Here is a 13,399-nt window from a genome sequence, read left to right as displayed (position 1 = left end):
CATCTTACAAAAGGAATTGTTAATTTATCCTGTTGTGGTACGTGAAATCAACTTGTTGACAAAACCTCTCAAATTAGAAGCATTTCATAAATGGCATGAAAACTTAGTTGGAGAGTTTGAGATTAACTAATTCTTAAGAATAAGTATAAGTATTTGATTATAGGAAGGACGGTTAAATAAAGATAGTCTATTTTGAGATAGTTAGAATATTTTTTTACCTACTAAGTTTAATTATTGGTAATATTTGTGACTAGTTTCTATTTATAAGATTATTTTAAGGCGATTAAAAGTCGTATATCACATCAAACTCTAATTATTTATGTTTTTGGCTTAGTTATTATTTTGTCAAAACCTTACCATTTTTCCATTCTTGAACTTCTTTCTCGTCAGAAATTAAAAATCCTTAAACCCGAGAAAAATAGAAAAAAAGACTATTTGCCCATTTTTTCATAATATTTTCTTTCCAATTTCTTTTCAAAAGCTTATATAATTTATCTAAACTTTTTTTCACTAAGACACACTTTTCCAAGATTTTTAAATATGAAATTTTGGAAAAGTTCCTTACTTGAAAATTAATGAAAATATGCCTTCAAATCCTAAATTCATTCTTTAATCCGACGGTTCACACACAAAATTAAAGCATCCAACGTCTTTGGCTATTTACAAAATAATTATCACCTCAAGATTGGTGGTTTTGCTTCTTCTTTGATTTTTCATCTTCTCCTCGACGATGCTGAATGCTACGTTTTTGGACAATGTTAAATCAACCTTAGAGTCTGCCGATCCTTGAGCTTTCATTGTTTTGTTGTAATGGAGTCCGACTTCACCCTGAGCAAGGGTTCGTGAACATCTTTCTGATACAAATATTATTCAAATTGCATATTCCAAAAATTGAAATTAGATCTATCAAACTTCCTAATTCCAATATTTTAAACAAAGTATAATAGTGGAGTTTAATAGAATAGCAGAGAGAAGAGAAGGAAAATAAAAGATCTCATAAATTATTATGATTTGTACCCACTAAATATGATATTAACTAAAAATATTTGGATCGAATCATCGAAGCAACATGAAATAATATTGACATATTTTTATTTTAAGTTTTATTACCCAACCCAATTTAGAAACAATGAAAGTATGTTATTCGATTTTTATTGAGACTGTTTTAGAGCCGTATTTCATATTGTTAATTGGATTATTAATTAAAATGTGAAATACTAACAAAAGATGACGAACGGTCGATAGAAAGTGAACCCCGATAATCTTTGGAGTAGCTTTCGAAGAATGAGAGCAGCATTAATTAAATTAGGGAGTACTCCGACTAAGGCTAACCAAATAAGTGACGTTATTATAGGATGTGTATGAACTGTGTCGTATGATGTCGTATGTTAATATGTGATGATGTATGAATTATGATGATGTATGAACTGTGTCGTATGATGCCGTATGATAGTGTGTGATGATGTATGAGCTATATCATATGATGTCATGATTGATAGTATACCAAACAAAAAAAAAAAAAAAAAAAAAAAAAAAAATTATAACCATCATTCCAATCATATTGTACATTCCTCCCCTCAAAGCTAAACATAAGAGTATTGGAGAAAAAAATATGATATAAGTTAATATATATTCTATTACAAGAAGAAAGTTAAAAGAACAAAAACAAATTGTTTGGCTTCATTTTGATATTAGGAAATAAAAAATAAAGAAGGTTTCACATTTCATGTTTCCACTTTTATTCTTAATTACTTTTTATGGTATAATTAGCATAACGTTTATTGGTTTGATGAAGAATCCAGCAATTGAGATCAAACCTATCGTTTGCAAACAACTCCTTCACCTTCCATGTCACTGCCACAGCTCATATTGTCATAGGCTGTAACCTCCAAGGAACTGTCTTTTCCTTCCAACTGCCCATTGAACCGTGCAACCGCACAATCCGTAGCAAAAGGACCTGAAGAAGCAAACTCCTTATCGCCCCCCAAAACAGGCATTGCTACTCCCATCTTGGCCCTGCTCACGTAGTTGCTACCATAAGTCTGCCCCAAAACCCCATTCACTTTCCCACTCAAAGCATAGAACTTGAAGCTCAAATCCAAATGGGCAAAGCAATCCTCTTGTGTAATCCCATACTTGTGGATCCTCGATTCCTTTTCCGTTATAGGAACCACAACGGCTTTGATTTTGAAGTTACCAGGTACATTGATCTCAACCGCATTCGTGTTGCGTGTTCTAGTTATTGTGATCCCCTCGTACATGGTTGAATTACTCCAGGTGGCGCCCTCTCGGTTTGAGAGGACAATGGTTTGGTTGTTGAACGAGAGGGAGAGGCGGTCGTTGGCGTCATCCCACGTTGAGGTTTTTCTAGCGCCGATGAAGAGCTGGTGGGAGTCAAAGAGGATGCCAAGGGATTGGACCCAAGTGAAGTCCCTCTTCATGTCGACGTTTCTTCTACCGATGAAGTGGGCGTTGATGTGGAGGTTGGAGTCGGTGACGATGCAGAAATCTCTGTCTTTTTTTCCATGGAAGTAGAAGGTGATTCCATCTCCTCCGATGAATCTTGGGTCTTGGCACACTGCTCCGGGACGGTTACAGTCTGTGGGTACGTAAAAAAAAAAGAAAGAAACAGTTAAGAATAAAAACATATGTACAGACCGTGGAAATTCGTGGTTCCTATTGACAAGAAAATAGGTTAATTGTCTAGTTAGTATTTTTTTTTTTTATTTTTTTTTTATTTTTTTGATAGACTAACTTTGACTTTAAAATAAATAAATAAATTAATAAATTAATTAAAAAAAAAAAAAAGAAAAAAAGTGAAGACTTACTGCAAACGGCGCTGCAAGTAACACAATCAACCTCACATTGGCCGGGACAATCAGTTGGACAAGTCAACTCCATCCCGTAGCAATGTGGAAAGCTCCTATTCTTGCACCTAACCTTCTTCTGTCCGGACGCCTCAGATGATGGCGGTGGAGAAAGGGATGTTGGAGGGGTTGGAGTTGGAGGAATTGGAGGTGGAGGCTCCGTTGTAGCGGGTGGCGGTGGAGAAGAGTAAATGAAAGGAGGCGGCGGAGGGGAAGAGTAAATGTATGGGGGCGGCGGAGGGGAAGAGTAGTAAACGTGTCGGGGTGGTGGCGGGGGTGATGAGTAAATGTATGGGGGTGGTGGCGGGGGTGACGAGTAAACGTACGGAGGAGGAGGAGGCGGTGGAGACTTGAGCTTGCCGGGTTTTGGTGGCGGCGGAGGAGGAGATGGGGGCGGAGGGGGTGGCGGAGTACAAACAGGTTTGCAAGAGGAACAATCAACAACACAAGTTCGAAGACAATCAGCAGGGCAATAGTGCTCAGATTTGTAACATTGAGGAAATTTCTTGTCTTTACATTTAACTTTCTTAGGCTTTGGTTTTGCCTCAACGGCGGCTGAGAGGAAGAGAAAGAACAAGAATAGGAGCGTCCTGATTTTTGGCATATTGGAAGCTTCTGATTTATTCCTCAAATTTGTGTTGTGGCAAATCAATGAAACTGCCTCCTTTTTATGGTCACATTTAATTTACTCCCTTCAATCATTGACTTTACTTGGCATTTAATTCATATACAATTCACATGGGGCTGCCGGGTCAATTTCCCAAAAGTCAACGGAAGTTAAAAATTAAAAATAGTTTTTAAACCAAATTAAATTAATTAGTAACTTTCCAACTCGGTAAAGCTGTGAACTTTGAATATAGATGGGGTTGACTTGACAAACCTACGACTCCTCTCGAGCAACAAACTAAGTGACTTCATTTCCAAGCATTCAAGTTTAATATGCTTTACTTGTATTCCTAAGTTACGTTTTATTTGCTGTCTTTTTCCTTACTCCACTGCCGCACCTTTTTCTCTTTACCTACAAACACATGGACTATAAAACCTTCCTTAGGGTATTATTCTACGAAACTAATAGTATATTATTATTTGAGAGAATCTTACGTTCCAAGCGGCATAGTCTAAATGCTTAAGCTCAAGGCTTCATACCTTTCAAGCAGCATAGTCTGAGTCATGAACATGCTTTACCGTGAAGGTCTTAGGAGTTTCTTTAGTTTCTAAGTTTGAGGACCTTGGTTCTTATTCTTGAGTGGTACCTAGCATTCTTCTTACCTTGGTAGTTCTAGAGATTGTTTATATTTTCCCTCATTCTCAATCTTAAACATTATATAATTTCTAAGGTTCGTAATTTCTGAAAGCATAAGTCGTATCATGCATTCTTAATCCCTAGTAACATTCATGAGTCATTTTAGATTGTCATGAAGCAATAATGAGTTCTTTAAATAATTCTAGAAGAGTCTTTGAGTTTTGGAAAGAATTACTCGAGGTATTCACTTTAAGCGTTTTTTAGGCCCTAACTTAGTTTAGGTTTTAAAATTGCTCTAATCAACTTGAAATATTGGACATACCTTTATGTCGTTAGGAATAGGCCTTATAAGAATAAGCAAGTTATTTGAAGGGCGTTTAGACCTTGAAAGTACCTTAAAGGTCCTAAGAGCATTTTAGTCATTTTATCCCCTAATTCTTGGTTTAGCCTCTAAAATTTTTCCAATAGCTTTCAAACTTTACCATATCATCAATCATCATAAAATAGGGTACGCTACAAAGTTTCATACACCTTGGAGGACATTTAGTTCATGAATCAAAGATAAGACCCTTACGGCATTATGGTCATTTACACCGTTACTTGGTTTAGCTACTTAACCTTAGAGTTCATTTAGTGGGTTATTTGAGATAGCTACTTTTCCTGTCGTCGACGTTTGGGACCTCAGTTCTCAAGCTTCCAGTATCCGAATTACTTCAAATTTTCTTTCACATATCCCTTATAGTGTCTAGTTTCTGAAATCATAAATTTTTTTATTAGGACCAATCAGGAAAAGGATTAAAATTGAGAATAACTTAATGGGGGTCGAGTTTTGGGTTGATATGGCTGGTTCAACTGAGAAAAATACCTTTGTAAAGATGGATTCAAGCTCAAAATTTTTATAGAAACAAAGTTCATTCGAGTTTTAAATGAAAATCTATAAAAATCCAAAGAAAATGAGAAATAATCTAAAATGGATGAGAAATCTGAAATTTACGATAAATCGTAGTTGCACTGATGACACGTGTAGGCGAGAGGTAGAGAAGCGCGTCAAGCGTTGCAGAGGACACGTGTTGGTAGATGTTAGAAACTTTAAGGAGGACACGTGTCAGTAGATGTTAGAAATTGCATGTTAAGGACATGGAAAGGGCATTACTTAGATGAGTATGTATGGTAGATATGTTATGAAAAAAAATTATCGTTATGCTCCTAGATTGAGGAGCATGTTGTTTTATGTTTTATATAGACTTAGAAAGAGAATATACCTGACTAGAATATGAGTTGAGCAATATGGACGAGTGAGCTACATAAGATGCAAGATATTACCAAAATGTCTCTATGATGAGATTTGTGATGAATGTTTTTTTAAATGTTTTTTTAAATGTTTTTTTTGTTAGCATTGGAAGTTATAGAAAATAAGTTAGAATCAATAAAATTTTAGGTTGACTTGAAACTAATGTCATGCGCTCACATAGGTTGACTTGGATTTTAAAGGACGGAATCGAACTTTCATTAAGGATATATATGATATGAACCAAGAGACATCAATTATACAATATATTTCAATGAAGATGTGAAGAAAATATTGTTTAAATTATCAAAAGATATTTTAATTCATGCCACGTTGAAGAAGAATGAAGTTTCATGTTATAAATTTTGGGTTTATTACCATTTAAAATTATTGTATTTCATTAAATTTTAAGACTTTTTTATTTACTTTAGGTTACAATTACATAATGCCATTTATGTTACAATTACATAATGGGCTGCCAAAAAAAAATAAATAAAGAAATAAAACCAATAAAAATAATTATAAAAATAGTTAAAATAATAATAATAATAAATTAATTAATTTAAAAAAAAAAAATTCCCCCTCCTCCCCACTAACTTCTCATCCCTTCCCACAATTATCTCTCCTCAACCCATCCTTACCCCCAGAAAGTAACCGTTACTGCAAAAAAGAAAGAAGGAAAACAATAATTGTCAGATTTACTTGAGAAAAAAAAAAAAGAGAATGATCTTTACCTAGTTGAGATTCACAGGAGATTTACGTGAAGATATATCTGATCAATAAGGTATATCTTAAATCTTCATTTTCTTTTATCCTAATTTTTTTTTAGAAATCACAACCCATTATAGTTAGATTTCATTGAATTATTACAATGATCTAGGTTTGAGTTAGAAACTAAATGTCAATCATTTGTACGATTCTAGTAAATCACGTCATATTAGTAATATTAGATTAAATTTTTATCAGGTCAGATTAGTAATATTAAATTAATTTTTTATCATAGCCAAATAAATAGATTAAAGATAGAAAGGCCAAGAAAACTTTTGAATTGGAAACAGAGATAATCACTAGAAATTTGGAACAGAATGAAAACACAGGGTAAATACAGAGAGTAGTAAAACCCAGAATAACTTGAAATAGCTGTATCTACTTTGTTATACAATAGTAACCATGAAAAATAAGATTGTTAATAAAAGTATAATTATAGATATATAACATTTCAAGACTTTTAACACTGGACCAATGTAAATTAGAGAAATAATGTAGTAGAGTTCAAACCCGAAACTAATGTCATGGGCTCATATAGGTTGACTCGGATTTCAAAGGATGGAATCAAACTTTCATTAAAGATATATTCGTGACAACGACTTAAGCTAGCCAGGTAAGTGGCTCACCCATCATAGGTTACGCGTTATTTGCTGTATGTTGACACGTGCCCGTGGATATGCACGTGTCATTAAATTGTATGCTAGTTTAATGTGCTTAAGTACAAAATCATGTGAACGTGAATGTATGTTCTGTATGTTCTGTATGCTGCTTAGTTGATGTGATATGTTATGCATGTGGCGATGTGTGGCCCTTGAACGATTATGACTTGTTTGTATGAATATTTGAATGTAACTGCATGAATTGTATGACATGAAATACGGTAAATTGCATGAAACATAACCCCGCTAAGAATATGTATGATATGTAAAGAAATGAGAATGAGAATGACATGTAAGCATGAAAACGTGACACGGGGTTATGTTCATTAATGATAACTGTATGACTAGTGGGACCTCATGCATATTGTGTGTTCATGCATTTGGGGGGATACCCCTATCCCATCACGAGGGTACGGACGCGTACATCCAATGGCAGGACAACGATCGTGATATGAATTCAACTGCTTGTTGAGTTATGGAGTCTGCTCCCTGTATTTATAGCTTGGTCAATGGCTATATCCGGTAAAGCTATATTTGGTAAAGTCATATATGGTGAAGCTATATCCGGTAAAGCTATATATGGTACATAGCTATATATAGTAGATGGTTAAATCTGGTAAAACTATATTTAGTAGACTGAACCATATATATATCCCGTCTAGTAAAGCTTTGAAATGTACTTTTCTATTCTCTGTACTCTCTTGTTGTACATGCCTGAAGTCATCAATAAAAAATCCTTTTAGCCAGAGTTCTCCTTGCAATTCTCTCTATCCTTCTCTTTGTGATCATCTAGATCGAGCGTGTGCGTTGTTGTGCGATCCTAACAACTGGTATCAGAGCAAGGCAAAATTCACCACGATCTGTGAAGATGGAAAGTTCAAAGATTGGAATTGAGAAGTTCGATGGATCCGATTTCGGTTTCTGGAAGATGCAGATTGAAGATTATCTGTACCAGAAAGATCTTCACGAACCTCTGTTGGGGGTGAAGCCGGATACCATGACCATGGAACAGTGGAAGCTCAAGGATCGACAAGCCTTAGGGATGATCCGGTTGACGCTATCCAGAAACGTGGCGTTTAACATCATCAAGGAGAAGACAACGTCAGATCTGATGAAGGCGCTGTCAAATATGTATGAAAAACCGTCGGCTATGAACAAGGTGTTTTTAATGCGTAGATTGTTCAATCTACAGATGTCTGAAGGTGGACGTGTTGCGGATCATATAAATGAATTCAATATGATCATAAGTCAACTGGGTTCGGTGGAAATTAATTTCGAAGATGAAATTAAAGCGTTGATTTTGATGTCATCCTTACCCGAGTCATGGGATACTGTTGTTGCCGCAATCAGCAATTCCCGAGGATCTGATAAACTGAAGTTTGATGAAATTCGAGATGTAGTTCTCAGCGAAAGTATTCGCAAACGGGAAACTGGAGATTCATCAGGCAATGCTCTCAGTGTTGATCGAAGGGGAAGAAGCAAATCAAAGAGCTCAAACAAACATGGGCGTTCAAAATCAAAGAACCGGGGAAAATCTCCAAACAAACCCAACGTAACGTGTTGGAGCTGTGGGGGAAAAGGACACTTTCGGACAGATTGTACAAAGCTAAAGAAGAAGCAGAATCATAAATCTGAAGATGATGATGATTCTATATACACAACAGAAGATGCTGAGGACGTTTTAATCCTTAGTGTGGATAGCCCAGCTGAATCCTGGATTTTGGATTCAGGTGCATCGTTCCATTCGTCTCCAAGTAAGGAATTGTTTCGAAATTTCAAATCAGGAAATTTCGGGAAGGTGTATCTTGCCGACAATAAAACCTTGGAGATTGAAGGAAAGGGAGATGTCTCCATACAAACTCCAGCAGGAAATCAATGGACATTACAAGATGTCAGATACATTCCTGGTCTCAAGAAGAACCTGATCTCTATTGGTCAGTTGGATAGCACAGGCTATGCAGCAGAGTTTGGAAAGAGTTCCTGGAAGATTGTGAAGGGCGCCATGGTTGTTGCGCGTGGCACAAAGTCCGGAACCTTATACACTACTGCAGAGTGTATAAACATGACTGCTGCTGCTGAGAGTGCTTCCAATTCAAGTCTATGGCACAATAGACTTGGACATATGAGCATCAAAGGAATGAAGATGCTCACTGCGAAAGGAGCTTTAGAAGGCTTAAAATCTGTTGATATGGGTCTTTGTGAGAGCTGCGTTATGGGCAAACAGAAACGAGTTAGTTTCACAAAGCTGCCAGAGAACCGAAGAAAGTGCGGTTGGAAATGGTCCATACAGACGTCTGGGGACCATCTCCAGTTTCATCACTTGGTGGATCAAGGTACTACGTCACCTTCATCGATGACTTCAGCAGGAAGGTATGGGTTTACTTTCTGAAACACAAGTCAGATGTGTTTACCACCTTCAAGAAGTGGAAAGCTGAAGTTGAAAATCAGACCGGCTTGAAGATCAAATGCCTGAGGTCTGACAATGGAGGAGAGTACAACAAATCAGAGTTTATAACATTTTGTGCAGCTGAGGGAATTAGATTAATAAGAACAATTCTCGGTAAGGCAAGACAAAATGGTATTGCAGAAAGGATGAACAGAACCTTGAATGAGCGAGCAAGAAGCATGAGGATTCATTCTGGATTGCCAAAGGCATTCTGGGCTGATGCTGTGAACACAGCAGCATATTTGATTAATAGAGGGCCGTCAGTACCCTTGAAGTTCAAATTGCCCGAAGAAGTATGGACAGGAAAAGAACTCAAGTACTCTCACTTGAGAACCTTTGGCTGTACTGCATATGTTCATGTTGATCCAGAGAAGAGAGATAAGCTTGATGCTAAGGCTGTGAAATGCTACTTCATAGGCTATGGCTCTGACATGTTCGGGTATAGGTTTTGGGATGAGAAAAATATGAAGATCCTAAGACACTGTGATGTGACCTTTGATGAAAATGTCATGTACAAGGACAGAGAGAAGATAAACTCTGAGACTACGAAGCAAGTGGGAGTTGAATTTGAGTGGCAAGAAAATTCACACAGTGATGGTACAACAGAAGCTCAAGAAACTCCTAATCCTATTGCTGAAGAACCAGACGTGGCTGATCCTATTGCTGAAGAACCAGACGTGGAGCAAGTTGCACCTGAACAGGTGTTGAGAAGATCATCCAGAACTACCAGAGCACCAGACAGATATTCAACCTCATTACACTATCTGTTGCTGACTGACGAAGGAGAACCAGAGTCCTTTGATGAGGCCCTACAAGTGGAAGATTCAACTAAGTGGGAGCAAGCCATGGATGATGAGATGAGCCCACTTGAAAGGAATAATACGTGGGTGCTGACTGAGTTGCCTACAGGAAAGAGAGCTCCGTTGAACAAATGGGTGTTCAAAATCAAGGTTGAACCAGATGGCAGAAGGAGGTTTAAGGCTCGGTTAGTAGTTAAAGGATATTCACAAAGAAAAGGCATTGATTATGCTGAGATCTTTTCTCCAGTTGTGAAATTAACTACTATCCGAATTCTACTGAGTATTGTTGCATCAGAGAATTTGCACCTTGAGCAAATGGATGTAAAAATGGCATTTTTACATGGAGATCTAGATGAGGAGATCTATATGCAACAACCCGAAGGATTTGCAGCTCCAAGCAAGGAGCACATGGTGTGTAAGCTCAATAAGAGCTTGTATGGACTGAAACAAGCACCGAGACAATGGTACAAGAAGTTTGACTCCTTCATGAGCAAGAGTGGTTTCCACAGAAGTGAAAAGGATCAGTGTTGCTACCTCAAGAAATACACTGATTCTTATGTGTTTCTACTCCTGTATGTGGATGATATACTAATTGCTGGATCAAGTATGAGGGAGATAAACCACCTGAAGGCAAGCTTGTCTTCAGTATTTGAGATGAAAGATTTAGGTGCAGCGAAGCAGATCCTTGGGATGAGGATTTCTCGAGATAGATCTGCTGGCACATTAAATCTATCCCAAGAGCAGTACATTGAGAAGGTGTTGTCCAAATTCAAGATGAATAACGCTAAACCCAGGACTACCCCCTTGGCAAATCATATTAAATTGTCAAATGGGCAATCTCCCAAGACAGTTGAGGAACGTGAGCACATGCCATCAGTTCCGTACGCTTCTGCAGTTGGGAGTTTGATGTATGCTATGGTCTGCACTAGACCTGACATAACACATGCAGTGGGAGTTGTTAAAAAGTACATGGCAAATCCAGGGAAGGAACATTGGGAAGCTGTGAAGTGGCTTCTGAGATATCTGAGAGGTACATCCAATACTACACTTTGTTATGGCAATGGCAAAGTAGTTCTGCAAGGTTTTGTGGATGCTGATCTGAGTGGAGATGTAGACTCCAGCAAGAGCACATCTGGGTATATCTACACTATAGATGGAACAGCAGTGAGTTGGATGTCTAAGCTTCAGAAATGCGTTGCTCTTTCATCTACTGAAGCTGAGTACGTGGCCATAGCTGAAGCTGGAAAGGAGATGATATGGATGACAGACTATCTAGAAGAATTAGGCCGGAAGCAGTGCAAGAAGATCCTTTATACAGATAGTCAGAGTGCCATACAGTTGGTGAAAAACCCAGTCTATCATTCAAGGACAAAACACATTAGAAGACGGTACCATTTCACTCGCAGGTTAGTGGAAGAAGGCGATATGTGTTTGGAGAAGATAGAGGGTGCAAAGAATCCAGCAGACATGTTGACAAAATGTGTTGATGTTGGAAAATTAAAGCTATGCAAAGCCCTAATTGGTATGGTGTAGGATCAGTCTCCAAGTGGGAGAATTGTTGAGTTATGGAGTCTGCTCCCTGTATTTATAGCTTGGTCAATGGCTATATCCGGTAAAGCTATATTTGATAAAGCCATATATGGTGAAGCTATATCCGGTAAAGCTATATATGGTACATAGCTATATATAGTAGATGGTTAAATCTGGTAAAACTATATTTAGTAGACTGAACCATATATATATCCCGTCTAGTAAAGCTTTGAAATGTACTTTTCTATTCTCTGTACTCTCTTGTTGTACATGCCTGAAGTCATCAATAAAAAATCCTTTTAGCCAGAGTTCTCCTTGCAATTCTCTCTATCCTTCTCTTTGTGATCATCTAGATCGAGCGTGTGCGTTGTTGTGCGATCCTAACACTGCTGACCCTTTGCATCCAATGGCAGGACGCGTACCCGAGGGTATGGACGCGTACATCCAATGGCAGGACGCGTACCCGAAGGACCGATTACAAGAAGCAAGGTTAAGAAGATTGAAGAGGCTTATATATTGCATCTTCAAAAGCTAGCTAGTGTACTAGTTGAAACAAAGACTTTTGAGCCCAAAAATCTTTATAGCATTAGCATATCAAATCAAGAAGATAATGGAGTGGCTGATATTGGAAAGTAATTAGAAGACTTGCCTTTGGTAGTTGAATTACCCATTAAGGAAATTTATGAAAAGTAATTAGAAGACGTGCCTTTGGTAGTTGAATTACCAATTAAGGAAATTTATTAATGCCTTATTTGCTTCAATTTGTATTTAATAGCATTTATTAGTAATTTGTGAATGATGGCTGAACTTTATTATGTTAGGGTTACCTGTTAGACCTATTTAAAGGCATGTAATACTCATGTTTGGGGGATTTTTTTGAATACAGAAAAAACCTATGTGTTTTCTTGATACCCTTTTGGTGTTATTCTTTTTCAAACCTTGCTTTAGGTTTGATGTTTAAACCGATTCATTGAATAAGTTTTGATCAATCTAATTCTGGAGTGAATTGTCTTGGTATCTAAGAGTGACCATCATAGATTCCAAGTTCGATCTAAGAGTCATTCATCTTCTAACCAGCTCTTGGTTGGAATCAATCCGTTAAGTTAGCTTTCTTTGTGAACGTCTTGCAAGGATTCTAGAAGGACCTCTAGCTTTGCAAATTCCAGCATTATAGGCGCTTATCATTTGGTATCAGAGCATTTGGTCGACGTTCTTTGGCCGCTCTAGAGGTGAAATATTTTTATTGTTATTTTTTTTTTGTATCAATTTTTTTTCTCTCTCAGATTATCGAAAAAAAAAGAAAAAAATCAGTAGAAAAAAAAATCAGTTCGGAGAGAAAAAAAAAATATATTCAGTTCTTATCATTTATTTTCAAGCTCTTGATCCTTGAGATAAGAATTGATCGTTAAATTGGTTATAATCAAGCTTAAAGCAAGATTGCACAAAAAAAAAAAAAAAAAAAAAAAAACCAGCCTTTACATTCTTGACCTAGTACCAAGAGCCTACCTTTGAGTGTTAAACACGAATGTCCCTGAGTGAAATTTTTGTGAGAAGTGTAGAGAGGTCACTTGATAACAAAATGTCATATAATGGAGAAGCAGTACCACCAGTACCAGATCTTAGAACAACCATTCTTCAAGCAATTCAAGGTATGATGGAAATGATGATGGAAGATAGACAAGAAAGAAGGGTGCAACAACAAAGATAAGAACGAACATTACAAGAAGATGAAGGTATAGTAGTACAAGAAAGACAAGTTGATGGTAGATGGAGAGGAAGAAATAACCATGCAACTATT

General features: G+C 37.1%; 1 protein-coding gene across 1 annotated transcript; it reads right to left on the bottom strand.

The window, feature by feature from the left end:
- Nucleotides 1-1,562: 1,562 nt before the first annotated feature.
- LOC147791875 (uncharacterized) lies at nt 1,563-3,495 on the bottom strand. Its single transcript, XM_087125700.1, has 2 exons — nt 2,829-3,495; nt 1,563-2,599 (listed from the first exon to the last, which is right to left on the bottom strand). The coding sequence occupies exons 1-2, from the start codon at nt 3,469-3,471 to the stop codon at nt 1,818-1,820; spliced, it is 1,425 nt and encodes a 474-aa protein (XP_086981826.1). The 5' UTR covers nt 3,472-3,495; the 3' UTR covers nt 1,563-1,817.
- Between the last annotated feature and the right edge of the window lie 9,904 nt (nt 3,496-13,399).

The sequence above is a fragment of the Cucurbita pepo genome, chromosome 7 (genome assembly GCF_057944985.1).
Source record: "Cucurbita pepo subsp. pepo isolate OVF chromosome 7, ASM5794498v1, whole genome shotgun sequence".
Lineage (NCBI taxonomy): Eukaryota > Viridiplantae > Streptophyta > Magnoliopsida > Cucurbitales > Cucurbitaceae > Cucurbita > Cucurbita pepo.
This window is presented reverse-complemented; position numbering and strand designations above follow the sequence as displayed.

Excerpts from the sequence above, each read along its gene's own strand:
- LOC147791875 (XM_087125700.1), bottom strand. The coding sequence starts at position 3,471 with ATGCCAAAAATCAGGACGCTCCTATTCTTGTTCTTTCTCTTCCTCTCA. Across the intron at positions 2,600-2,828 it reads TACTTGCAGCGCCGTTTGCA|ACTGTAACCGTCCCGGAGCA; the intron begins GTAAGTCTTCAC and ends ACGTACCCACAG.